At 33.3% G+C, this 23,406-nt stretch overlaps 3 protein-coding genes and 1 long non-coding RNA gene across 7 annotated transcripts; 2 read left to right on the top strand and 2 right to left on the bottom strand.

Moving 5' to 3' along the window:
- The first annotated feature begins 1,783 nt into the window (after positions 1-1,783).
- LOC8275343 (tobamovirus multiplication protein 3) lies at positions 1,784-10,227 on the top strand. Its single transcript, XM_002518760.4, has 11 exons — positions 1,784-2,281; positions 2,583-2,673; positions 2,793-2,845; positions 2,933-3,025; positions 3,129-3,200; positions 7,899-7,971; positions 8,307-8,352; positions 8,503-8,566; positions 8,662-8,715; positions 9,016-9,093; positions 9,798-10,227. The coding sequence occupies exons 1-11, from the start codon at positions 2,120-2,122 to the stop codon at positions 9,888-9,890; spliced, it is 879 nt and encodes a 292-aa protein (XP_002518806.1). The 5' UTR covers positions 1,784-2,119; the 3' UTR covers positions 9,891-10,227.
- On the bottom strand, positions 6,291-10,631 carry LOC112534787. 4 transcript variants are annotated; one of them, XR_003079042.2, is made up of 2 exons: positions 10,591-10,631; positions 6,291-7,562 (listed from the first exon to the last, which is right to left on the bottom strand). It is a non-coding gene; the product is annotated as an uncharacterized LOC112534787 (long non-coding RNA). The 4 variants fall into 4 exon arrangements; XR_003079041.2 differs by having other exon boundaries at positions 6,291-7,572; positions 10,591-10,630; XR_007216310.1 differs by having other exon boundaries at positions 6,291-6,963; positions 10,591-10,630.
- A 291-nt stretch (positions 10,632-10,922) lies between these two features.
- LOC8275342 lies at positions 10,923-16,066 on the top strand. Its single transcript, XM_015718886.3, has 8 exons — positions 10,923-11,292; positions 11,422-11,490; positions 11,753-11,782; positions 12,550-12,582; positions 14,046-14,116; positions 15,037-15,118; positions 15,600-15,689; positions 15,853-16,066. The coding sequence occupies exons 1-8, from the start codon at positions 11,200-11,202 to the stop codon at positions 15,898-15,900; spliced, it is 516 nt and encodes a 171-aa protein (XP_015574372.1). The 5' UTR covers positions 10,923-11,199; the 3' UTR covers positions 15,901-16,066.
- A 4,546-nt stretch (positions 16,067-20,612) lies between these two features.
- On the bottom strand, positions 20,613-23,406 carry LOC8275341 (abscisic acid 8'-hydroxylase CYP707A2). The gene is made up of 7 exons (XM_002518758.4): positions 23,122-23,406; positions 22,698-23,016; positions 22,153-22,539; positions 21,885-22,059; positions 21,650-21,756; positions 21,427-21,545; positions 20,613-21,257 (listed from the first exon to the last, which is right to left on the bottom strand). Exons 1-7 carry the CDS (start codon positions 23,325-23,327, stop codon positions 21,164-21,166), a joined length of 1,407 nt encoding a protein of 468 aa, XP_002518804.2. The 5' UTR covers positions 23,328-23,406; the 3' UTR covers positions 20,613-21,163.

Here is a 23,406-nt window from a genome sequence, read left to right as displayed (position 1 = left end):
GTTTTATAAGCTAATAAAAAGAAGAAAGAAAAATTATAAATGAGAAAGGCATCCAGATTTTTGAAATAAATTAAAAATAAAAATTAGTGAGTTGAGTTAATTATATTTTCCAATGTTCCTCGTGGGTTATTGGATTTTAGCACTCTAAATTACATATTCCTTCCTTTTTCTTCTTGTCACACGATACTTTAATTGTATGGGTCTAGCCAATTATTTATTTTATTGCATTTGATTACGTATAAATCTTTAGCTAAGAGAGGGGAAGAACATTAATTATTTTTAAATTTTTTTATTACAACTATAAACATAAAAAAAAAATAATTAATTTTTTTAATTTTTTTATAAGTTGAAATTCTTAATATTCAAATTGAGATTTAATTAATTTTGACTTTTAGAATGAGAATAAAAAGAAACTATTCTCTTTCTCCTAAAAGATATTACTTACTAAATACGATTAAAACTAATTTTTTATTTTTTCACTTTTTTCCCTACATATTACCTTTTATCCAAGTATAGTGTTAGAGCCAAATAAAATTAATAATTATAAAAATATTATAATTTAATAAGGATTTGAGTATTAAATTTTTTATTAATTTAATATTTAATTTTATTAGTAAATAATAGCAATAAAAAATAAAACATATTAATATTTTATTTTACTATACAAATAAGACTGATACAATATATATTAAAAAATAATATATGATTATTTAAAAATATTTTAATGGACAGTGATTTATATCCACCTAAAAACAAAGTGATAATTGTCCCTAATTCATTGATTGAAAAAAGGGCAAAATTATAAAAGACATTGGCAGTCTATAATTGATGGCGGGCTTCCCTTTTTTTTTTTTTTTTTTTTTTTTCATTATTGCAATTATTAAGTGTCAATATGTTTTTCTTTTTTTCTTTTACCTCAAATGGGTTTCTTTTTGTTTTCTCTTTAAAAAGATACGGAGGACGGACCATATCGTTACAATAGCGGCAACCTTTAAATTAAACCGGCTCTATAGATCAAAGTGTTATTCATTCAGTTGATTCAATTATCGGTTCGACTGATCTTAATACAAATTATATTTTATTTATTAAGAGATCATTTATCAAATTAAAAATGTACTTAGATAGTAACTTTTAAATAAATATTTAATGAATGAATTATTGTTGTGTTGCTGAACTTAACAGACAAACATATATAATACATAATTATATCCATACGTAGCATGTGAAGTTTCCATCTAAAACGCACATGAAAGCCTCTCTACATTGATCCGGACCAGAAAGTGAAGTGTATCCTCATTAACAATCTATCAAATTCAAAACACTTTTTCCGGGAAAAGCCAAAGAAGATGATGATGCCAATTTTTTTAAATCTCAAGACTATATACTTAGATTTAAAGGATTTGCTCATCTTTTGTGATTTCTGTATGGACTTCATCATTGATTGAACTCCAAAAGCAGCTCCTCTCATGGCTTAAACATATCAAGCCCATCTATTTACAATAGTGCCACGTTGGATTTTCTTTGTTTTTTAAAACAAAAGTATTTAAAGAAAAGAGCTGAAAATCAAACCCACAATTAATTTATTAATTTTGTTTGTCTGTGGTAAATAATAATTAATTTTGAGTGAGCTATATATAAATAAGTTATTATTATTTTTTTAATTGTATTTCTATTATAAATTTATGATTAAAGTATTAATAATATCAGTAATTATAAAATAATTTGGATTTATAAAATCAAAATTCAAGAAAAAAGAAGATGTTGAATTAATTGGACCGTGCCACCTATAACAGCCCGTAACAGTAGCTTCAAGAAGGACAACAGCACCACCTCATCTATCGGTATCCCACTTTTTCCTTTGTTCCCCGCCGGCCTTTCTTTTAACCTCCGATTCTCAGTTTCCACCCAAAAAAATTCAACATACATAAACAAATAATTTCCAAAATTAAAGAAAGAAAAAAAAAAAAAACACTAGAAAATAACGTGAACGGATCCACCTTTATTTGTAGTAAACATCAACAAATATATACGTACTAGTAATTAAAGAAAAGTAATTGGTAAAGAAATAAAAAGGGGAGAGTTATATCGAATCTCCGGCGAGGCAAGGGGATAGGTGGAGATGATGGGAATGGATGACTTACAAGTACCGGCGGCGGTGATTGCTTTCAAATTGAGGAACGCATCTAATTGGTGGGAAGATATTAATCATTCGGTAATGTGGCAGGATCGCATCTTTCACGTTCTTGCCGCTCTTTATGGTCTCGTCGCTGCTGTTGCTCTCGTATGCCTCTTCTCTTATCACTTCCTTTTTTTTTTTTTTTTTAATATATGTATTTTAATTTTTATTGAATTAATTGTTTTGATGCAACGCCTTAAATTTGAATTTGTTAATGCCAAATTATACCGCAATTAGTCTACAATCAAGTCCCACCTCATTTCAATTTGTATCTGCCAATTGGTTGAAATACAATCGGAATAATTTTGTTCATTCTTGGATTTAGGGTTTCTTTATTATATTCATGCTAGTTTTGAACTTATCATCCGCTATGATTCATGAACGGTGAAGTTATATATGATGTCAGGTTCAACTGGTTCGGATACAATTGAGAGTCCCAGAGTATGGTTGGACCACACAGAAGGTTTTCCACTTTCTCAATTTCCTGGTGAATGGGGGTCTGTACTCTTTACCTCTTGCTGTTTTTTGCTAACATTTTCATTTATATTTCCTTCCCTCCGTGTAGCTAATATTATTATTTCATTTTAATACTAATTCTCTTTTTCCTTTCTTGCAGTTCGCTGTCTAGTATTTATCTTCCGCCGTAATATAGAGACCATACATCCACCGGTTAGCCTCCTACTTCTATTGTGTCCTTTGATTTCCTCTTCTCTTGACAATTTCTCATCCGTAGCTTGTTAACGAATGCTTTGTTAGATTATTCAACATATATTGCTTGATATGCCAAGTCTTGCTTTCTTCACCACTTATGCACTTCTGGTTCTCTTCTGGGCTGAGATTTACTATCAGGTTATGGTTCCCCCTCTCAATTTTCTTATTTATTTCCTTTTTTCCCCTTTCATTTTGGATTCTCAAATGGCCTTACTATGACTCTGGTGTGTATATTGAGCAGGCTCGTGCAGTATCCACTGATGGACTTAGGCCAAGTTTCTTCACAATTAATGCCATAGTTTATGCTGTTCAGGTGAAATTTCTTCTTTTCTGTTTCCCTATTTGTAACAATTCAAGGGAAAGTGACGATTCAAATCCTGATCCCTTCTGCATTGAAGGCTGGAATTTTTTGCTTTACGGAAAATATTATTGTTGTTGTAAAATTAATTGCACTGTTTTCCTCTTTTTGTTATCTTTTGCGAGTGTTCTTGAAGGGATGGATTGTGGGTGTGGCAGGTTTTGCAAGCTGATTACTGTTCAAAACATAAGATGAAGTTATATAGTAATTTCATAAATGGTGTAATCATAATTGTTTTATAATGAACTGACTGTGCATGAATTTGTGTTCTTGAATTTGGATTATACGCCTTTCTTAGCAAATTCTTAACAGTTTGGGTTATACACAATCGAGTGTACAATTAAGAATTCAAGTTCCCAAATGTACCCTTGTTCATTGAGATGTCTGGACTTATTAATCTTTCTATAGGTCCCCTTGTTCTTTGAGGGTTGAGATGTGCTCTCTTGTATATATAAGGTGGAAGGTTAGGAGCATTTGGAATTTATAGTGGAGATCTATGGTTGCAAAGACCCTAGTAATTGAGTAGCAAATCAAACTTTTGCAAGAAGAATCAGCCTCAGGTGAGGGGCCTTGACAAGCAATTGCAGTTTGATGGATTTGTGATCACCTAGAATCAGCGACTTTTTGGCTGAAAGATTTGTATCATACCAAGATGCTTGCGAATAGTATTTAGTAGGTTAGAACTTCATCACTGCTAGGGGATATTTCAAGGAGATTTGTGAGGTTTATCAAGTAGATGATAATCAATGGCTGCCTGATGCAGCAAGGTGAAAAACAGAACGCTCATGCAACTTGTAGTGTTCTAATATTGATTATGTGGTGGTGAAAACATAATGGCTATCCACTTCCATCTAGAGTTTTTAGATAGAAGGAATGGGATAGATGAAAAGATTTGCTATCCCATTGTATTGAGGCATGCACTTATAGGAAGGGTTGTGCTTTATAGTAATGATTGACTGCTTACTTACAACTCTTATTAGGATTGGGCCCAGATCCAGCAAAAAAAAATTCTCATGTGGGCTTATTCAACACGAGCATGTTTGATGGAATCAATTATGGGCCTAGTTATTCTAATCTTCCTCATGAATCATGAACAAATCCAACCTAGCATATGTTGCTTTGTTTTGTAACGCTGATGAATCATATAGCTAGGTAAGTAGCTTAGACCCAACCAAAAAAAGAAAAAAAAAGGAAGCAAAGCTCAATACATTCAGCTGCTAACTAAATGAGAGCTTCGCTCCAGTGAGATTAATTATACTTTAGCTCAAAAATACAAAAAATGATTCTGGCTTTTCTCTTTGAGCTACCTCAAGGTAAATACTTACACCCAAGACCATATTTAGTAACCTTTTAAATCCCTCTTTGATTAGCAAGCTAATCCTGGATAAAGGTGGCATGTAGATTTATTAGATTACAGGAACCTAGCTTTTTGGTAGCTGGCCTTAGGCAATGTAGGTTATATGTTCAAGTTCCATTTTAGGCAAGAAGGGTGGAACAAGTTCAGTTTTGACTTTAGATCAAGCTTGATGATTATAGGTGTGAGCAAAAAGATGCAGTCAACTTTGATGGGCATATTTTTCGGGAAAGTTAAGGATGTTAGGTGGTTTAGATGTGGAGTTTCTAGAAGTGCCTTCATCATTTGGGTGGTTAAGAATCTTATTGCCAGAAAATTCATAGAAAAATAAAATCCCCACTAATTTGTTTTCCATTAAGAAGTTGCACTGGAAAAATCTTATTTCCTGGATAACCTATTCACTACAATTGACCTAGAAATCATGCTAAGAAGCTATTCTAGGAAATTAAACAATGAGATCTATGTTCATGTTTTCGAGGCTTTTGTAGATAGGAAAAGGGTGAGTCTCAATAATTACAATAGTCTTATTGTAGGAAACTGACTAGTTAAACCATTTGCTTGCATTTTTTATACTAGTATAGAAACAATTGACCACTTTAAATTTATTCGCAAGTTGGAAAGTTAATGTAATCTTGATGGTTAACAATAACATTAAATACCTTTTATTAGATAAATAAAAGTTCTTTTTGGTTTTTGGGGGACATATTTTTGGAAAACATTTGTAAATTTGTTTGTTTGGTGTTTGGGGTGTTTAAGAAAATTGGTTCACGAGAATGGTTTCTTAGTTAAAGCGAGAGCTGAGCCATTTTTATGGAAGATGATTTCTCATTTTCAATGTAGGTGACATTGTTTTTCGAACTACTATAAACTTTTAAAAAAGGGAAGGAATTAATAGTAGAACTACATAAACATATATCTATTGAACAAGTATCATCTCCGCTCATTTTGGCCATTGTTGGACAACAATGAGGGCAAAAGTTTTCCAATTCCTATTTAATTTTCTTTGGTATTTGACAATAAGTAGAAAAGTATCCTATTCTTGTAAGTTAGACGTTTTAAATGTTACTTATTTAACTTTTTCTGATGTAAAACTCCAAATCGTTAAAATAAGTATCTCACTGATAAAAGTTTAGAAAAGATTCAATCATTTCTACTCCGATCACCATTATTATCATGCTGTTCATGTTTAATAACGTAGGTTTATAGCTTAACGACTCCTACCTTCATTGTTTGACCATCAGATCACGGTGAAGAAATCACTGATTTGAAGAGAGCAATTTTACGGTCAAATAACGACGTTATGAGTTGTTAAGATTTAAAGTTATGTTATTAGACATAATGAATATGATTATTATGGCTGATCAAAGGACGATTGTTGAATCCTTATAAATTGAAATTTTAATGGTGCGATACTTATTTTTATCACGATTTTTAACCATTTAACTTTTTTTTTTTTAAAAAAAAGCATGCACTTAAAGTTATAAAAAAGTGAAACCACATGATTTTTTTTGTACTTGTCCCTAAAAAGTACATTTCATAGATATTATTTTATGAAATAAACTAAGCCTAAATTTCAAACAAAGATTGGATAACTTGTCAATCCACTTGTGAAGTATATAGTAAGTACGTGGCCAGGAATCACACTTTCTTCATTCTCAATAAATTATAGGTCTAAACTAAAAAAGAACATCTAGTTATGAATTTCTCTTTCATTCTTGTCTAGAATTGCAAATTTAATTATCTTCAAGAAAAGGAAAGAAGAAAGAAAGCACTTGGATAGTGGTTGGTACTTCCAACTTCAAAGAAATTGACTTGGATAATAAAACACTGTTGTAATTAGAGTCTGTGTAGCATCAAAAAGAGCTTTTTCATCTAATTGTATGATTTTGTACTTTTCCTTTTTGAATATCCTTTTGTATTTTCAGTTTTCATAACGAGCTTGTTTCCAAATAATTTAAAAACTATAAAATTAGGAAACATGTTAAAGAACACACAGTCTCATTTTCGCTTTGCATTTTAGCCAAATCAATGTTTAACTTAGTTGTTTAAAAGCTCATCTGGATATTCCACCCGTTACTGCCAATGTCTCTTGCCCATATTTCATCAAAAACTGTCTTTAACTTTCGTAAAATTTGGCCATTTTTCATCCTTTTCTGGTAGATTCTTTCCCTGCTCTACAGTAGCATAGGCTACTATTCTTGTATCTGATACCAAAAAAACTGATGCAGCAGAACTCTGCTACAAGGTATGTTATATTCGAGGACTAATTTGAAATACTTGATTTGTTTGCTAAATTAGCAGCTGAAAGGGTTAAGAGCATGGATGTATTGCTTACATAGTTGGAAGCAACAAATAGGTGAATACCTACAAGAAGCAAAGAAACTAAACAATGAATAACCTGCTATTGGATTAGAATACGAAAAAGTTATAGGAAATAAAGGGGGATGAGAAGATAAAATAATTTAGCACTACAAATACATGTACCTCTGTACATGTTTATAAGTGACACTTCCTTCTAAAATGTCATGACTGGTTCATTAGCCTCAGATTTTTCTGTAAGTGATTCACAGGTGATTCAAGGAAAGCTAGTAGCTTAGAAGAAGCTGATTAGGCACAATATATTTTAAAAGGTGCTAGGATCCTTGGAGGATAGCTTTCCAAATTACAATATCCTTTTGTCTGGAAATATAGAAATTAAAATGCATTCTCCAAAATCTGATGAAAGGAATATAATTTCCTTTCCTCTTAGCGAAGCACTTTAAGCTGTTACATGAAATCTGCATTAACAAATTATTTCACTGAAGGCTATAGCACTTATGGATTAACCATCAATTCCAGCATTCTGAAACTGGATATGACATTAAGTTGGGCCTGCATTTGAGTTTGTAATTGTGACCTATTTAACCATGCTGCATGTATGCACACTGGGGGTGCATCAACTGATTTCCCTCTCCTTCTACTCACTATTCAAAACTGTGGTTAGGAATTTGAAAATTTTAGAAACAACTTTACTTTGGCATGTTAATGCATATGGAATGAGATGAAGGTGGAGAGGTTTCTATGGTGCATTTTTTATGATCTTGGAATGCCATGGAAATAAGTTTGTTACCGCATGCTCCTCTATCAAAAAGCTGAATACTTGGTACATTTTTATTTTGCTAGCAAGGGCCTGTGCACTGCTACATTATTCACAAATCAGGCTACAATTATGGCTAATACAATACGCTACCATATTTTTTATATATATTTTTAAATTTATCAGGTTTCAAACTTATTTTCTGTTGTTTAATTGATTTCAGATTGCTATGTGGCTGGTTTTGTGGTGGAAACATTATCGAGTGGTGGTCATCATCTCTAAGATGTTTTTTGCAGGTTTCTTTTTTTTTTCCTTGCTTTTGCACTAGCTGCTATGGCCCTGTTTGGCATTGCTGCTTGAGATGCTTTTGAGTTTTGTTCTTTCTATCTGTTAGTTTCTTTTAGCTGCCTTTTGGGGTCCAAGTTTTGGAGAAGCAGCGTAAATCATGATTTTTCCAAAAGCAGGTCCCAAAAAGCAGAAATTGTGAAAAATAAAAAAATTTAGGATTCAAGTTTTCAAAAGCTAGGTCACAGACAGCAATGACAAACAGGCCCTATTTAACTTTTATGCCTTTTGGTAGTTTATCATCCTTGTAACTGATAGCTTAATCTTAATATTATATTTGGTACAGGTGTATCTTTGTTTGCAGCTCTTGGTTTTCTACTTTATGGTGGAAGGTACATCTTATTGCATTTTTTATTTGCTACATTGTTAATTTGGCATCTTCACTTTATTCTACTGGTTAGATAGTGAGATGGTGGCTTAAGTAATATAATAGATGTGATGTATGGTTGACAATTAATGCAATGTTTTGCATCTTTTTGTAGGCTCTTTTTGATGTTGCAGCGCTTCCCTGTAGAATCTAAAGGGAGGCGTAAGAAGCTGCAGGAGGTAGTAATTATTTTAAAAGTAATTGGGTTTTCTGCAGTGATCAGTTTGTGTTTTTCTGCAATTTACTTTGTTGTTTCTGTTTTTCTTTTGAACAGGTTGGCTATGTTACCACTATTTGTTTCTCATGCTTCCTAATCAGATGCATTATGGTGAGTATACTATCATTTTCTGTCCAGTTTCTCTTAGAAAACTCAGTTATCTTGTAATGAGTGCTGAACATTACTGAGTGAGAGGTTTAGTTTAATGCATACTTGGAAGGTTTTTTTTTTTGTGGCACAGTCAATTAGCCATCACCGAGTTACTATTAATGTCTTTGTGTTTGATGTGTTCAAGCTATTTGTTTTACTATGGTGATAAGGTCACATCTATGTTGTGGAGATCTCATTATTTTGTTTGTTTCTTGACTCTCATCTAACTCTCCTCTCTGCTGTCCTTTTCTTATGCTTCAGAACTGTTTCAATGCATTTGATAAAGCTGCAGACCTTGATGTTTTGGATCATCCAGTTTTAAACTTCATATATTACCTGGTAAGTTTTGATACAAGATTGTCCTTGATGGTTATGAGCAAGAAACTGAAATTTTAATGGCATGACATGTTTTCTGTTAAAATTGTTGACTGAGAAGGTGTTCAACTAGTCTAGTCTTGCTGCCATGTTTCAGCTATTTGTTTACTACCTCAGTGTTTTGCTCCACCAGATTTTTCAATTAAAACAATGCAATGTATGGTGTGATATAGTGACAGAGAGTAGTTCTTTTGAATCTACGTGTGTTTTTAATTGTTGAACTCTTTCATGGAAAAAACTGTTTCTCTTGTAATCTAATGCTGATGCTAGTTTAGGAATGGCTAGCTGATTGGTTGGCAGAAGCTTTCAAATTAGATTGAGGGCAACATCTCTTATAATCTGAACCTTCGCTACATCAGCTTAGGTACTAAGTGTTTGAGGATATTTGAGGTGGGATCCTTTGCTACTTTCCTTTTCGGAGATATGCAGATTTAATTAACTAGAGATATTCATCCCTCTTATTGAAAGTGGTTGGAGAAGCCTATAATAGATTCATATTTGATTTGTGGATTTCGGAAGCACAGTGATTGAAAGTGAAATCCTAATGAAAAATGTTTTAATATGAAGTAATTTTGTGTAGCGCTTGTGAGTATTTTTAGGGTATTGTGTTTGTTCATCATAAAGTCCTATGTGTTTGATTTTCAATGTCAATCTAATTTTGTTTGCAGCTGGTGGAGATTTTACCTTCTTCATTGGTTCTCTTCATTTTGAGGAAATTGCCTCCGAAACGTGGCATCACACAATATCATCCTATACGTTGAGAGAAAAATAAAGAGTTGGAAATGTAATGGACTGAGCAAATCTTGAGAATGGATGTGAAAGCTTGCATTCGCTTGGGAGATGCAGAAGTCTGAAGGCTGTGGAGAGAACAGCAGGGGAGGGGCAAAACTTGACCTTTTTTTTCAGGGAGTTAACTGCTGATCCCATGGAGTCTAAAATGTATGTTTGTTTGTTGGTTTGTTGTCTGTAGGAGGTTGTAGATTGTGTTGAAAGGACATGGCGGCCTAAGGAAAGGATTGTAAAATATGACCAATTGCGTTGCGATCTTTGTTAATGTATGCACTTGCATCTTATCTTATCTTATGATTGGTTGGATAATTGGCTTTTGCAAACATACAACCATAGGGAAAAAGGGTGTTAATGTTGTATGATTGGGATGTGAACAAAGCAATTTGGTCTCTACTACATATTTAACAAATCACTCCTCTTTGATTGGCTCGTCGATGATGTTAATCTTATATACTCTCTTATCCGAATGTGTTTGTTAAACAGAAAACCAATAGCATATTTTCACAGCAAAGAACACATTTAATTGCATACAATTCCCCAAAGAATGATTACTACTGTCCTTTTTTTTTTTTTGAAAAAAAAAAGGATCAGAGCTAAGAAGAAAGGTATAAATGAAACAAATTATGCAAGAAAGTGTGGAAACTAGCAAGTGAGATGAAGAGAAACACATACCTGGAAGAGCTTGGGAATCAGGCATGATGTTTGTTGAAGCTGCAATTGTGTAGTGAAAGGTGGACGAAATGTGTTGTTTTATAGGGTATGATTGATTGATTGACTGTCAGTTGGATGCGTAGTGTTTTGAATGGTAGGTTTTACTTTTATATTCCCCTTGGCATTGGTAGGTTGCTTGATTTTGTTATTAATGAAAATTAAGGTCTGTTAGATACGACGCATTTTGTTGCAAATGCATTTCAGCAATTTACTCAATTTTTTATCCTTCCTTCTTTCAGTTTTGCGATGAATTGTTATGACTTTGTGGTTAAATGAAACTGTGTTTGAAAATAGATGTAAAAATTCAAGAAGAGAAAATAAAACAAAATTGTTTCATTATTATAAGAATAATGAAGAACACAAAAGTAATGTTTCCCTCTTATTTTTAACTTTTGAAAACGCCAGAGTGGTGTATAATAAAGAAAAACCGGCGTCGTTTGCAAAAAAGAGGAAAAAAAAACAAAAGCCCGACTTTGAGTTGGAGCCATTGTTTCACCGTAGCACTGTCGGAGCTTAGTTGGTGCAGAGCGAACGAGAGAGAGAGAGAGAGAGAGAGAGAGAGAAAGAGATATGGAGAACAAGAGCGGATCCTCGAGACATTCGGATTTCACAAAGTCGTTTAAGCTTGCTATTCGCTCCCTTCTCACTTCCTGCTCTAAACAGGTTTCTTCTTCTTCTTCTTCTTCTTCTTCTTCTTTTCAATCAACTGCACCTTCAGTCATTATTCACAACCACAATTCAGCATCTGCTGTCTTATTAATATATTTTTATTTTGTGGGTACAAATTTGAAGGACTTTATCAAAGCATTCTCTGACTGTAACACCAAAGAGCAAGAAAGTCTTCACCGTCTTTTTATCCAGGTATTTTTTACTCCCAATTCTTTTAATATGTCCAGCAATTTCCCTAATCTCTGTCCTGCTTCTAGCCCTTCGCTCACCTCTTTGGGAATAGAGTGAATTATGAGGAAAACCATATCTCCATTCCTTGATAAGAATACGCAAACGCAATACATTATATTGCTGTCATTCTCTTTTGCTAATTAGTTACTTTCAGATTACGTTTCTTCAATAAACTTCTTATAGATGAACACTAAGTCTCTGTGCTGGGTTTCAAAATTTCCAGGTCATTACTTCTCTGCATCAGATGACAGAGGTATGCATCATCTCTTCTCACTGTCTTCTTTTATTTCAACTAAAATTCTTGCTTAATGGGGCCGCCCTTGAGATACAGCTTCTATACTTTTCATTCTTCACTAAGCTTGCCCAATGCATTTTTATTTGTTTTAGAGCTCAACATACGTTCTCCTTTTCTTACATTGCATGCCTCTCAGTGTATGCCTTGTCTGTGCTTGACTAGGTCGTTTTTGTTTTCTCAAAGAGAAAGAAAAGAAAAGGAATTTATCATATACTTGACCACACATTAGCTGGGAATAGATTATAAACAACATTTCACTGTTTATGTACTTCTCTGAAAATAGAACTTTTTTATTTAATACCTATTAATGCAGGACATCTGGTATCTGATTCATGGTGGGAGGATGTTGTTGTATGTTCTTGGTTGGTTCATTCATAGAAAGGTCTGAAAATATCAGTTTGAGGGTTAGGCTAACTTGGCTGTCAATGCCTGGATTTTAGTTAGACTTTGCTTTTAACTTCTTGATTATTTTACTGATAGAGCACAAGGCTAGATAATGTGCATTTGCAATGAAGCAACATCAATTTCTATTGTTTTCTTCTCCTCATCTCCCTAAGCACCACTAACTATGAATACATGACTAAAATGTTACAAGTTCTTCTTGTTGTGTAGTGACTTCAATGCTTATAATTTATTTTTGATGCCAAAGAATCCCTTTTTAGATAGTTGGTTTTGCATCACTTGCGAGTTTCAACTCTAATGTTGTCTCTTTCGACATCTTGCAGGATGAGTTTGAGTCATTAGGCCTTGAAACACAGGTACATCTTTTATTTGAACTATTTCTCTTGCTTCTTTGATATCAGTTCTGATTTGTGTATCTCTCGCCCTAGGCTTTATAGTTATAATTTACAACTTGCTTCACTAGTGGAGAATTTTTAGTACTAATTCTTAATCAATGGTTGCTTTAGTTTTGACATGGACCTGATGGATTTATATTGCGGAGCATGTCCCTTTTCAACTTCTCTGGTGGGTGTTAACTGTGAACCTTAAGGTTACATGCCAAATGAATATTTGTTACCTCATAAATAGGATGTTCTTTCTATGCACTCTGCAGTTTTCTTATTTTCAACAAGTATAAGGAGCTTAAGCATCCTTTTAGTTTGTTAAACTGTGTGCAATGGACAACTTTCTAGATTGCATAGGATCCATAGCTTAATTTCAGATTTAGAACTTGTCACCTATGGTCACAATAGGTTAAAGGGGAGATTTCCTGTCTTCTGTTCCATATATATATAGTAAGAACTAAGAAAATTAAAAATGTTTCAGTTCAATTGGTTATTTTGGGGAACAACTCCAAAAATGAGGTTTTCCCCTATGAGGTCAAATGCAAATATTTTGCACCATTTGATAGGAAAGGAACAATTAAATTTGCAATGGGAAATCAATAAGCAATGACAACTACTGTGCTTATTATCAGGGCATTCAGCCAATAATTAAATCGAATGACTGTTGGCTACCAAACCCAAGAAAACATCTACTCTATTTTCTTGACACCCAAATTTTACTGCAGATCTCCCCAGTAATCAACTGAATGTGATCTAACTGTGCAAACAAAGTAATATGGAGCATCATACTGCATTATATGGTAAGTGTGGAAAAGTTGAGTTTAAGAGCTCGTAAATTATGGGCAGTTGACTTATTCCAATTAGAAGATCAATTTTGGGACTCTAATCCCATGGTTTTCGTCTTTTGAAGTCTAAACTTTTAAGAACTGTTTGGACATTCCTTTGTATATGAGTCTTTTGGGCTTAATTTCCAATTCTCTTCCCGTTTCTCCTATTCCCCTCTCTGTGCAGCCTAGGAAGAAAGTTAAGATAAGTGATGCCTGGGATGGGAATTAATGCGGAAGGAATCTACCTCCTTTAGTAGATCTTAAAGGAGGTTTAGTCCTAAGGAATGTGCTCATTGTTTTGAAGTTATTCCTCGGAAATAGGCATAGAAATTACTCATTCGTTCCTACTTACAAAAGCACATGGAAAGGATTTTTTATAGACTCTTTGAACTTTTTGGTTGTCAGGACTTGAATAAATGTAGTTCTTGGAAGATTGACTAATCACTAAAAGAACATACTTTATAATGCTTTAGAATACTTCAATGCCATTGATCAAGCTTCTAAGTTTTCTTGTTGTAGAGATAAGATAATTTTCAAACTTCTTTATGAACTATTAACCTGCATAATTTTTTTCCAGTCTCTTGAATCAAGTTTGTTTATGTCTTGCAGGTGGGAACAACTCTTGATACTGTGGACCAACTTTTGGAAGAACAACATATGGACCCTTTGTTTTCAAAAGAGTATGAATTGTCTACTTTCTTGGCTCCTACAAAATATGTAGTGGGAAATTACTAAAAGTATTAAGATATATTTATGTGGTCATGTATTAGCATTAGGAGGTATGACTATTTAATGAAATAATTGTGGATATTAGATTCATAGATGCCTATCAAAACCTGTGCTTAATGATATTGGGTTAATTGAAAATATGACACATGTTAGCTTGTGAACAGTCAATTACTATAAGATTCGTCATATTTAGGAACCAAATTGTTTTTACTGTTATAAAGTTTTTGGCTGGTTGTTCCAAAGTTGCTCAATAGCTCTCTTTCTCCATGATCTCCTTTTAACCTTCTTTTAAGGAAACAGTAGAATTCTATTTATGAACTGGAGTTTTTTCAACACAATTCATTTTCTAAATTTACCAGATTACTACAGATGTTAAAATGCTTATGCCCTTTCTTCATTTTCTCTTTGAACTATGTATCTGAAGCCTAATTCACTGTTCGATTAATCTAACAAGCATTCTTATTGACCGCAATGGTCAGTGGAAAAGTTTTACGAAGAAACATGTCGACCCTTCCAATACATACAGCTACCCATGGTCATAGAAGGCCACTATAACTCAAAATCAATTTCTTCTATCTCCCTGCTTGTCTTGTGTTGATCATTGTTTGCCTCATTACGACAAAATCCAACAAAGAAGAAGGTGGTCTTGTTTTATTGGCAGGTCTTTGAAGTTTTCACACTTTAGTCATTATCATGATATTTGTCATATGGTAGTACAAATTAAAACAGTAAACTGAATAAGAGAAGGCCTCATAATGAAAGATAAAGATTAGTGGTTACTGAAGTTGACAATTTTACCTGACCTTGATTCGTTAAAATTACAATTTGTTAAAGCTGAACTTTTCATTTGCATATGTTTCCTTGTCTGCAGGACGAATGTAATGGATGTAGTGCATAGTTTGTCAATTGCAAAGGAAAATGAGATTCAGTGCTTGATGAGCATGCTTGAAAGGGTAAGTATAATTTGAATTAAAATCCTGCCATTTAAAAGTGTAGCTATATGGAAATGGGATATTTATATTCCCAATCATTTGAAAGGATTTACTTGTCCATTAGATGGGTATTATCTACTTCCGCAACTGATATAGGTTGCATAATTCATCTGTTGATGGTGCGATTAGGTTTGAGGCACTGGCAAATAGTCTCTGTCAAGTCAAGATGAGCCATGAAAATAAAAAGCCAAGGTGTCTTTCTTTTAATAAAATACGATAAGTATGACAAACATAATTACAGTTTTTAAGGTTAAATGCGATCGATTATAGTTTGAACTTTTGGCAAAAGACTTTTAGCAATCACGCTGGATTATTGACCTATTTATGTGCAGGTTGCCAACTTTTATTAGTAAATTCTTATGGATGGCAACCAACCTTAACTGTTGAGAAGTGGTGTTATTAAGATGTGAATAAGTACTGAAATTTATACCCTGTTTATTAGGCTGAAGAACAGCGTCACCTCATCCGAGCTCGTACAGAACAACTTAAGAAAAGAAGACAAGATGTCTCTAGCCCGACAGATGTTAAGAAGGTAATGTTGATAATGTAGAGGTCACTGTTCTGGTTCCGACTATTTTGCCGGCAGCATCATTACCCCAAGAATTGTGCATCACCAAATATTAATGATGAAGCCATATGGTGATGGTTGTTTGACTTGTTATAACTGATGCGGTTTGACAATGTATATTTTGCAGCTGAGAAGCAGGGTTTTAAGTTACTGGACATCCAGTGATGAACTCTAAGATGTCCCTGGTGGAGTAGATAGATTTGTGGTAGTCTGGAGCTGCTGTGTGAGCGAGGTATATGTATAAGTTTATAAATTAATTAGTATATTTGTTGCTGGATTGTTGGATAACTACATTCTGTTCCAATAGAAATGAAAGATATAGTCAGTAGTATATTATTTTCTGCTTTCTTCTTGCTAATACTAGTTGCATCCTTTTTTTTTGTCTTAAGTTTGTTGTTTGTAGTGGGACATGATTAGAATATTTCAGGGAAGAATTGTTGAAATGGCATGCAATGGAGAAAAACATGAATGTTATTTTTTGTCGTGCACTTTACACAGTATATGATTGTCATTTTCAAGCTGAGATTTCGTGGTGCTGTCTGTGTCAGTTCTTTTGTAATGCAATCCATATTCTTGTTGATGAATGTAAATTAGTGGGTAACAGCAGGTGGTGGTAAAACAAAAATGTTCATGCACGAGATCTGCCAATAATATGCACTCTGCACTTTTAGAAAAAGGTTTTGATTTAATTAGTAGATTCGATATCTCTATTTGATAGAAATCAAAGCAATTTTTGGAGTAATGAAGATGCAAATTGATTAGAATCAATAGATATTGGCAGTCACTGTAGCTACGCCTCGCCAAGGCCTAAACCGGTTAGTTAAAAGAATTAATTAAATTTTAAATTAAAAGATATTGAAAACTATAACTTGTTTTTTTTAAAAAAAAAAATTGAATCTATCGTTCTTTAATTTACTAATTTTATTTTTTCATAATATTTATTATAATAATTATACATGAAAATTAAAAATTATAATATTTTTTTGAGTTGCATGATATTTGAGGGGTGCTCCGGGTCTCAGTCTCAGCGTAAGTAGAGTGAAGTGTGAGTTCTGAATTAAGGTGATAAGACTGGAAGTTCAGTCTATATTGGAATATGCTGCTGCTTTTAGGCCTTCTCGGAACCTGGTTTTGTGGTATGCTACAGACTGAGGGTCTTGTCTTGTCTTGTCTTTATTTATGATATATAAAACTAAACTAAAATAGGGAACTGTCTGTCTCCAACTTTCCTTTTGTGGTTTTGAGGGAAAACCACGGCCCTTGTCACTTGTTTTCTACTTTGGGTTTTGGTTTTGGGAAAACCACAGGCCAAATTTGGTTCTGCTGAATGAAAATGATATTTCCTTTTCCGAAGCAACTTGACTCAACAATTTTTGCATTTCCTAAGCAACTTGACTCTAAAAAAAGTTTAAAACTGTCGTCTACTTGCACTCCTCCCTTTCTTTAATCATCAACTTGGTATCTCTTTCTACTCCCTTTTCTTCTCTCTATTATTATATTATGCAATTTTTAGTTACATGGATTCAGTTTCGAGCAGCTGGCTTTAGCCCATGCATACACCCAACTCATTTGAGTATGCCTATTATTAAGTATATATGAGTCAGCCCCAGTAGGAATTAGCTACTTGTTTATTCACACCTATTCTTATTGCTATCCATTTAACATTTCATTGCTGGTGCCTTTCTCAAGTTGGTTTTTTTTTATAAATATATTCATACATATTCCAATCCCCATTAGTATTCACAAATTACATACGCCTATCTCAATCTCAATCTCAATCTCAATATTAATGAATCGATTATAACATAATAGGCCATGTTTTTCTTTTTTTTTTTTTGCAATGTAGTATCCAGCTACCTGGTCCACTAACTAGCAATTAAGCCAAGCCTACAAGTATATATGCAATTTTTTACACTTACATAAAATATTGAATGATTTTTCTGTCTATGAATTTAAAATTCACTGGTATTTAATTGGTATTAATATTTTTTTATTTTTTGCACTAATTTTTCTATTTCTAATTCAATTTAAGATACTTATAACTTTTCAGTTTATTTTTACTTATGTGCCCATCAAAAACTAATTGTTTTGCTAGATTAATAATATCAACTCATTAATATTTATACTTTATTATACTAAGCATATTGTCCTCGGGTTTGAGAAAAATTTAAAATTAACTCTCACATATTTAGTATGATAAATTATTAATGAGTTGAGATTAATGATTTGCCCTAGATCCAAATATTAGATACTAATAGTCCATATGCTAAAATTGTAGTAATATGAAGTTGGTTAGTCCCAGAATTGTAGATGACACATATATGAATGAGGAAAATAAGCCATTTGCAAACATCAGCTTTGCTCGGCAGCTCATTATTTATACCACTGCTGGAAATGGTTACTTTCGTACTGCCATTGATGTGACAATGTTTTGTTGGTTGCTATATGTTTTTTAATGATAAGCTTTAGTTTGCATGCTAACAGCAGCTGACTACTCAGCAACACCCACTTTGCAAAAGGTTATTAGAATCTTAATTAGGTATTTATTTTTTTTAATTAAAATAGTTTTCCAATTTATTGTATAATCAAGAGATGCCACATGCATACTCTCTTTTCCCCAAGTATTTTTATTATCACCAAAATATAATATAAATATAGAGTAATTAGCATCCAAATTCATTTCTCCTAACACAGATGGCCAAACCCTAGAGTGAAGGGCTGGCTATGAGTTGTACATTCTCCTAATTAAGTCCTGACCTATGTATGGATGCCTTCTCATCCACCCTTTACTAATTAAGCAACACCATTAATCATCATTTTTTATTTTAAAGTTTTTGTGTACTAAAACCAAGAGTTTCTTTCTAGATTTATGTAAATACAATACCAAAGAATAAATTGGCAGCTCCAAGACAATAAGCAAAGTCAACATATGGATACTTTATTTCACAATTCATTTTAATATAGAATAATATATAAGTAAGCCAGCTAATGAACACATATCATGTACGGATTGGTTGACTTTTAAAAAAAAAAAATTATTATAAAATGATTTTGTGTTTGATGGTTTTTCATTGATCAAATGCATGGGAGATATTAGCATTCTATTTATTTATATATAAACCCATTGAGATCTCAAGAGAATAAAGAAAAAAGTTAGGCAATTTTCTTGGCTTCTATTAGAAACCGGAAAATTATAATAAATGAGGAAAAAGAGATTAAAAGTCATGAGTATTACAGCAATGACATGTGTCACTTTTGACATAAAGATTATGACTGCGAAAGACAAAACCTAAGTTGTTCATGAATCATCTTCACAATCTCCATCACTTTTCATTTCTTTCTTTTTTTCTGATTTGGATACTTCAAATCTTAAATTTATCTTTGACATTTTAGCAAGTTTTATTAAATTATTAGTCAGCCGCTAGCTACCCAATTTTGAATTTTGTTTTAATATTTTACCATATTTGTGATTTCTATTGCTTTCTTTTTGGTTTTATTCACATATTTGTAACACTTGCCCCACCCCTGATGCAATTAAACACCTTTCTTGAACAGCAAAAAAAGTTTCCGTCTTTGGATTCAGAATTAAAAAGATTGGACCCTTTTGGAGCTTATCCTAAAAATTCCAAATTAATTATGTAAAAAGATACCTATGTGCCAAGTGGCAAAATGGGTATCACAATGTGTTGTGGTAAAATGAAATATGTATATATATGAGAATTAAAGTTTATAAGAAGAGTTGATAGAAACAAAAGAAAATTAAAGAATGATGTAAGGTTTGGTCCAGATGAGTTAATTAACATCACAGAGAAGAAGGAATGGAGGACAGGTGTGCTGTGTTTATAAGAATTCCTGACTCAGCATTTTGAATCAGAAATATTCAAAACATGTGATATTGTAACCAAGAGACACGCTCACATTATTTGTTTGTATTAATTGGAAATTTGACCACTTCCATCAACTCTCCTTTTCATTTATTATTTTCCTTATTCCATTCCATTTATAATTCTATAATATATAGTATTTACGGATAGTAAAATATTATTTTAAAAATTTTAGTGTATTTAAATATTTAAAATTTTAATTTAATAGAAAAAGACTCTTATTTTATTTACATGTTCTTAGATAATATATTACTGCAATTTTGATAATACTTCGCCAAGTGTTTTTCATTTAAAAATTTAAAAGATCATCCAAGAAAAAAGTTACAAAGACTATCTTGTGGGTGTTTCAGTTAGATTAAGTTGGAAAGGAAAGAGTAGACATTTAAGTAGGTCATTATTAGTTGTTGTTTTAAATTTGAAGATATCTCTCTTCTCTTTTGCAGCCTTCTCCTTCGTAGCTAGGGTTTCCTTGTTAAGCCCTAGCAGAGTTAGTTACGTTTCTATTGCTAGGAGTTTTTTTCTCTCAAAATGATGTTGAGGTAGCATAGATTGTTATGCTCTTTAAGAATGTTGCTTTGTTTTGAAGAGTTTGATATGTATCTTCATTTTCAAAATATCCAATGGCTCTCATTGTTCCAAGGTGGTGTCTGTTATTATACCTGAGCAAACCACTGCTCTTTTGGGGGTTTGTCCGCCCAGTCTATGATCATGCTCGGTTATCAACTATGATAATAGAGTATAGTAATTGTTTTACGAAGCTAATGGTTGAGCAAGATTAAGCTTCTTTCAAATTTATTTGTCTTCTTAGGTTGAGTACACAGAGCAGTAGTAGTGCTAAATTAAGCCATAGTCTCTTATGTAAAATATAATTCTAAGACATAATAGAAAGAAAAAGATCATATTCTTCTTTTTGTAATTATGATTCAAGATGTACAACTTAAGCATTATGAAAGAAGCATATAATTCTCCATCTAGAAGATAAAAGAAAGAAAGGGAACATATATGAAGATCAAAGTTGCATTTATTAGGAAAATTTCAGGGTTTGCCTTGCGGCATTACACATATTATTTATATATGTAAAATATGAAGTTAAATACAATTACAGAAGCGATCCCAATTTGGGATCAACCACTAGCATCATCCACTAACCTTAATTAACTATAAATTGAAGATAAAAAATAAAATAAAATAAAATAAAAATTTGGAGGAAAACTAAGAAAAAAGAAAAAGGGAATGACACTCTTCTGTACAGTTGATGAGTTCCCTTTGGTATAACATAGCAGTCTTCAAATGTCTCTTGTATGAGCCGTGTTTGTGGCCACAAGGGAAAATGGTAAAATAAAAATTGCTCTCTTCTTTCCGTCTCCTTTGAAGAAAGTGGAAGGAAACCTTTTCTATAAAATAAAGAAGCATGCAGCAGGCAGGCCTTAGCTGTATGTGTATATATGATATAGAAAGGTTCCCTTGTCTTTAATGGATGATTGGTTGATGGTGGCTTTCTTTCTTTCTTTCTAGCTGTGTTGCATTGCAATTTGCATGAAGGTGAAAATGGTACTACGATTTCTGGGACAACTTGATGGGCAAACCATTCTGGGGAAGGGCAAAAGGGCCATACTGAATCCCATTATCTGTACTCACCATTGTCCATCTGCAACAACAAAATTTGCACATGTCAGCAACATATTCTACTATTTACTTTCTATTTTTAGAAACTGATAAAAGAGTCTCTCTTTTTTTTTTAACCCGCTAGTATTACTACTGACACTTACAAAAAAAGAAAAGGAAATTTCCTTTTTTAGTCAAGTTCTTTTACCAACCTGTACTTGGTGGTCAGGTGATGGAGAAGGACAAGAATTTCCAGCTTAGCTAATTCATTCCCTGGACATGAATGGGTCCCATTGCCAAATGGCATGAATGTATTGGGTTTTGGTGCAACCTGTTCAATCATTAGAATCAAATGATGAGAATTTCTGAAATTTTCAGATTATGGGCTTTGCATGAAAAACTTTTATGCAATACATCATAATCTTGGATCAATACCTCAAATCTTGAAGGATCAAACTTTTCAGGATCTGGAAAGATTTCTGGGCTATGGTGAATGTTTCTGAAAAGTGGCAAGACTTTCCATCCTTTTGGGATCAGATATCCTGAATATGGTGAAAAAAACAAACAAATTAATATTACTAGAAAATGAAAAGAAAAGAGAAAACTTTGAAACAAGTGGATATGTATAATACTAGTTAGCTGCCACAATTGAAATGAATGTGCTGCTGACCTTCATACTCAACATCCTCAACAGCTTCTCTGAAAGTAAAAGACAAAATTGAAGCAACCCTTAATGTTTCTTGAATAACCCTTGATGTTACTGGCATCTTCTTTGTATCTGCCCAATTCAGAACTTTCTGCTCACCACTCTTCTCTTTACTTCTTACTATTTCCTCTTGCTCTTCCTGTACACCAGAACCCCAACAAGCTAAGTCAATCAAATCTTTAAATTATTCTTTTTCTTGTTAATTAATTATATATGATATCTGTTTACTTACGGTTACAGCTTGAAGAACACTTGGGTTTTCTCCAAGATACTTTAGAATCCATGTGAGAACACTAGCTGTAGTATCACGAGCTGCAAATATCACTCCAATAATGTTATCTGCAATTTGTTCATCACTCAATCCTTCCTTGTCTTCCATGAAAGATCCAAGCAAGTCATTTCGGTCGAGCTTCATTTGTCTCCTGCTCGACAGAGTTTTGGCTAGGATCTGAGCTAGCTCTTTTCTTGCTTTCATTGCTTTGTGAAAGAGTGTCCCTGGTAGATTAATGGGCATTGAATTGTATCCCTTTTCAAGAATGTAGTAACATCTTTTTAGTTCTTCTCTATATTGAAATTCGTCCTTTCCAAATATTGAGAGCAGTGCAACATTGAATGCATACTGCAAGAAAGAACAGAAGATAATTTTAGTCCCCATGCAACTATTGATTTCCAATTTTCGATATAGAACAGGGGGAAGGGAATGAAAAAACAGAGGTGCTTTCTGCTCTGTATTCCTCTGTTTCTTTAAATTAAAAGAAAAGAAAACGGAAGGCTTACTGTTTTCATTTCTTGGAAAGTATTAATGTCCCTTCCTTCCCAAGAGTGTACAGATTCTTTAGCAATGGACTCGATATCAGAGACGATACTTTTGATTGCATCAGGTACAAAAGCGCGAAGAACGAGTTTTCTCAATTTGTTGTGGTAGTCTCCTTGGTGAAAAAAGATGGCTTGTTTGCCTAACATCCTTTCTTTGCTCGCCGGGAATGTTGGCTTGAAGAGATGAGCTTTGCTCACAAGTACGAATCTAGCAGCTTCGGGACTAGAAATCATGACACAAGGGCAACCCAAGATGTGGGTCTTGAAGACGGAGCCATACCTATACAAACACAAGAAAAGGAAGAAAACCCATTATCAGTTATTAGTGAAGTCAAGTTAAGTTAAGTGCGACAGATAGAAGAAGAAGGAGGAGATGGATATTGACCTTTTCTGTTTGGAGGCAAAGAAGACATTCGGGTTTTGGGAGTAGAGCTGGAAGGTCTCTCCAATGTAAGGCCAACCCAATGAGCCGGGAGGGAGAGGCAATTTGGCGGATGAATTGGAAGGAAAGAAGAAATTAAGGAGAGAAATGAGAAGGAAGACGAAGGAAATGGAAAGAAACAATAGAAAGAAGAAGGCGAAGAAATCCATGCGTGTAAAATAGGAGGAGTTAGCAGCTAAGTAGGAGTAGGAGTAGAAGTAGAAGCAGAAGTAGGAAGTAGTGTGAGGG

The sequence above is a fragment of the Ricinus communis genome, chromosome 6, assembly GCF_019578655.1.
Source record: "Ricinus communis isolate WT05 ecotype wild-type chromosome 6, ASM1957865v1, whole genome shotgun sequence".
In the NCBI taxonomy this organism is placed as follows: Eukaryota; Viridiplantae; Streptophyta; class Magnoliopsida; order Malpighiales; family Euphorbiaceae; genus Ricinus; species Ricinus communis.
Note: the sequence above shows the minus strand (reverse complement) of the source record. Positions and strands in the feature narration are given on the sequence as shown.

Bases quoted from the DNA above. Each gene is read 5' to 3' on its own strand.
- LOC8275343 (XM_002518760.4), top strand. From the start codon at position 2,120: ATGATGGGAATGGATGACTTACAAGTACCGGCGGCGGTGATTGCTTTC. The intron at 7,972-8,306 runs GTTTCTTTTTTT...TATTTGGTACAG, and splicing joins CTCTAAGATGTTTTTTGCAG to GTGTATCTTTGTTTGCAGCT. The intron at 8,353-8,502 runs GTACATCTTATT...ATCTTTTTGTAG, and splicing joins TTTCTACTTTATGGTGGAAG to GCTCTTTTTGATGTTGCAGC.
- LOC8275342 (XM_015718886.3), top strand. From the start codon at position 11,200: ATGGAGAACAAGAGCGGATCCTCGAGACATTCGGATTTCACAAAGTCG. The intron at 12,583-14,045 runs GTACATCTTTTA...TATGTCTTGCAG, and splicing joins CATTAGGCCTTGAAACACAG to GTGGGAACAACTCTTGATAC. The intron at 15,119-15,599 runs GTAAGTATAATT...CCTGTTTATTAG, and splicing joins TGATGAGCATGCTTGAAAGG to GCTGAAGAACAGCGTCACCT.
- LOC8275341 (XM_002518758.4), bottom strand. From the start codon at position 23,327: ATGGATTTCTTCGCCTTCTTCTTTCTATTGTTTCTTTCCATTTCCTTC. The intron at 23,017-23,121 runs GTCAATATCCAT...GTGTTTGTATAG, and splicing joins TTTGCCTCCAAACAGAAAAG to GTATGGCTCCGTCTTCAAGA. The intron at 21,258-21,426 runs GTTGGTAAAAGA...TTGTTGTTGCAG, and splicing joins CACCTGACCACCAAGTACAG to ATGGACAATGGTGAGTACAG.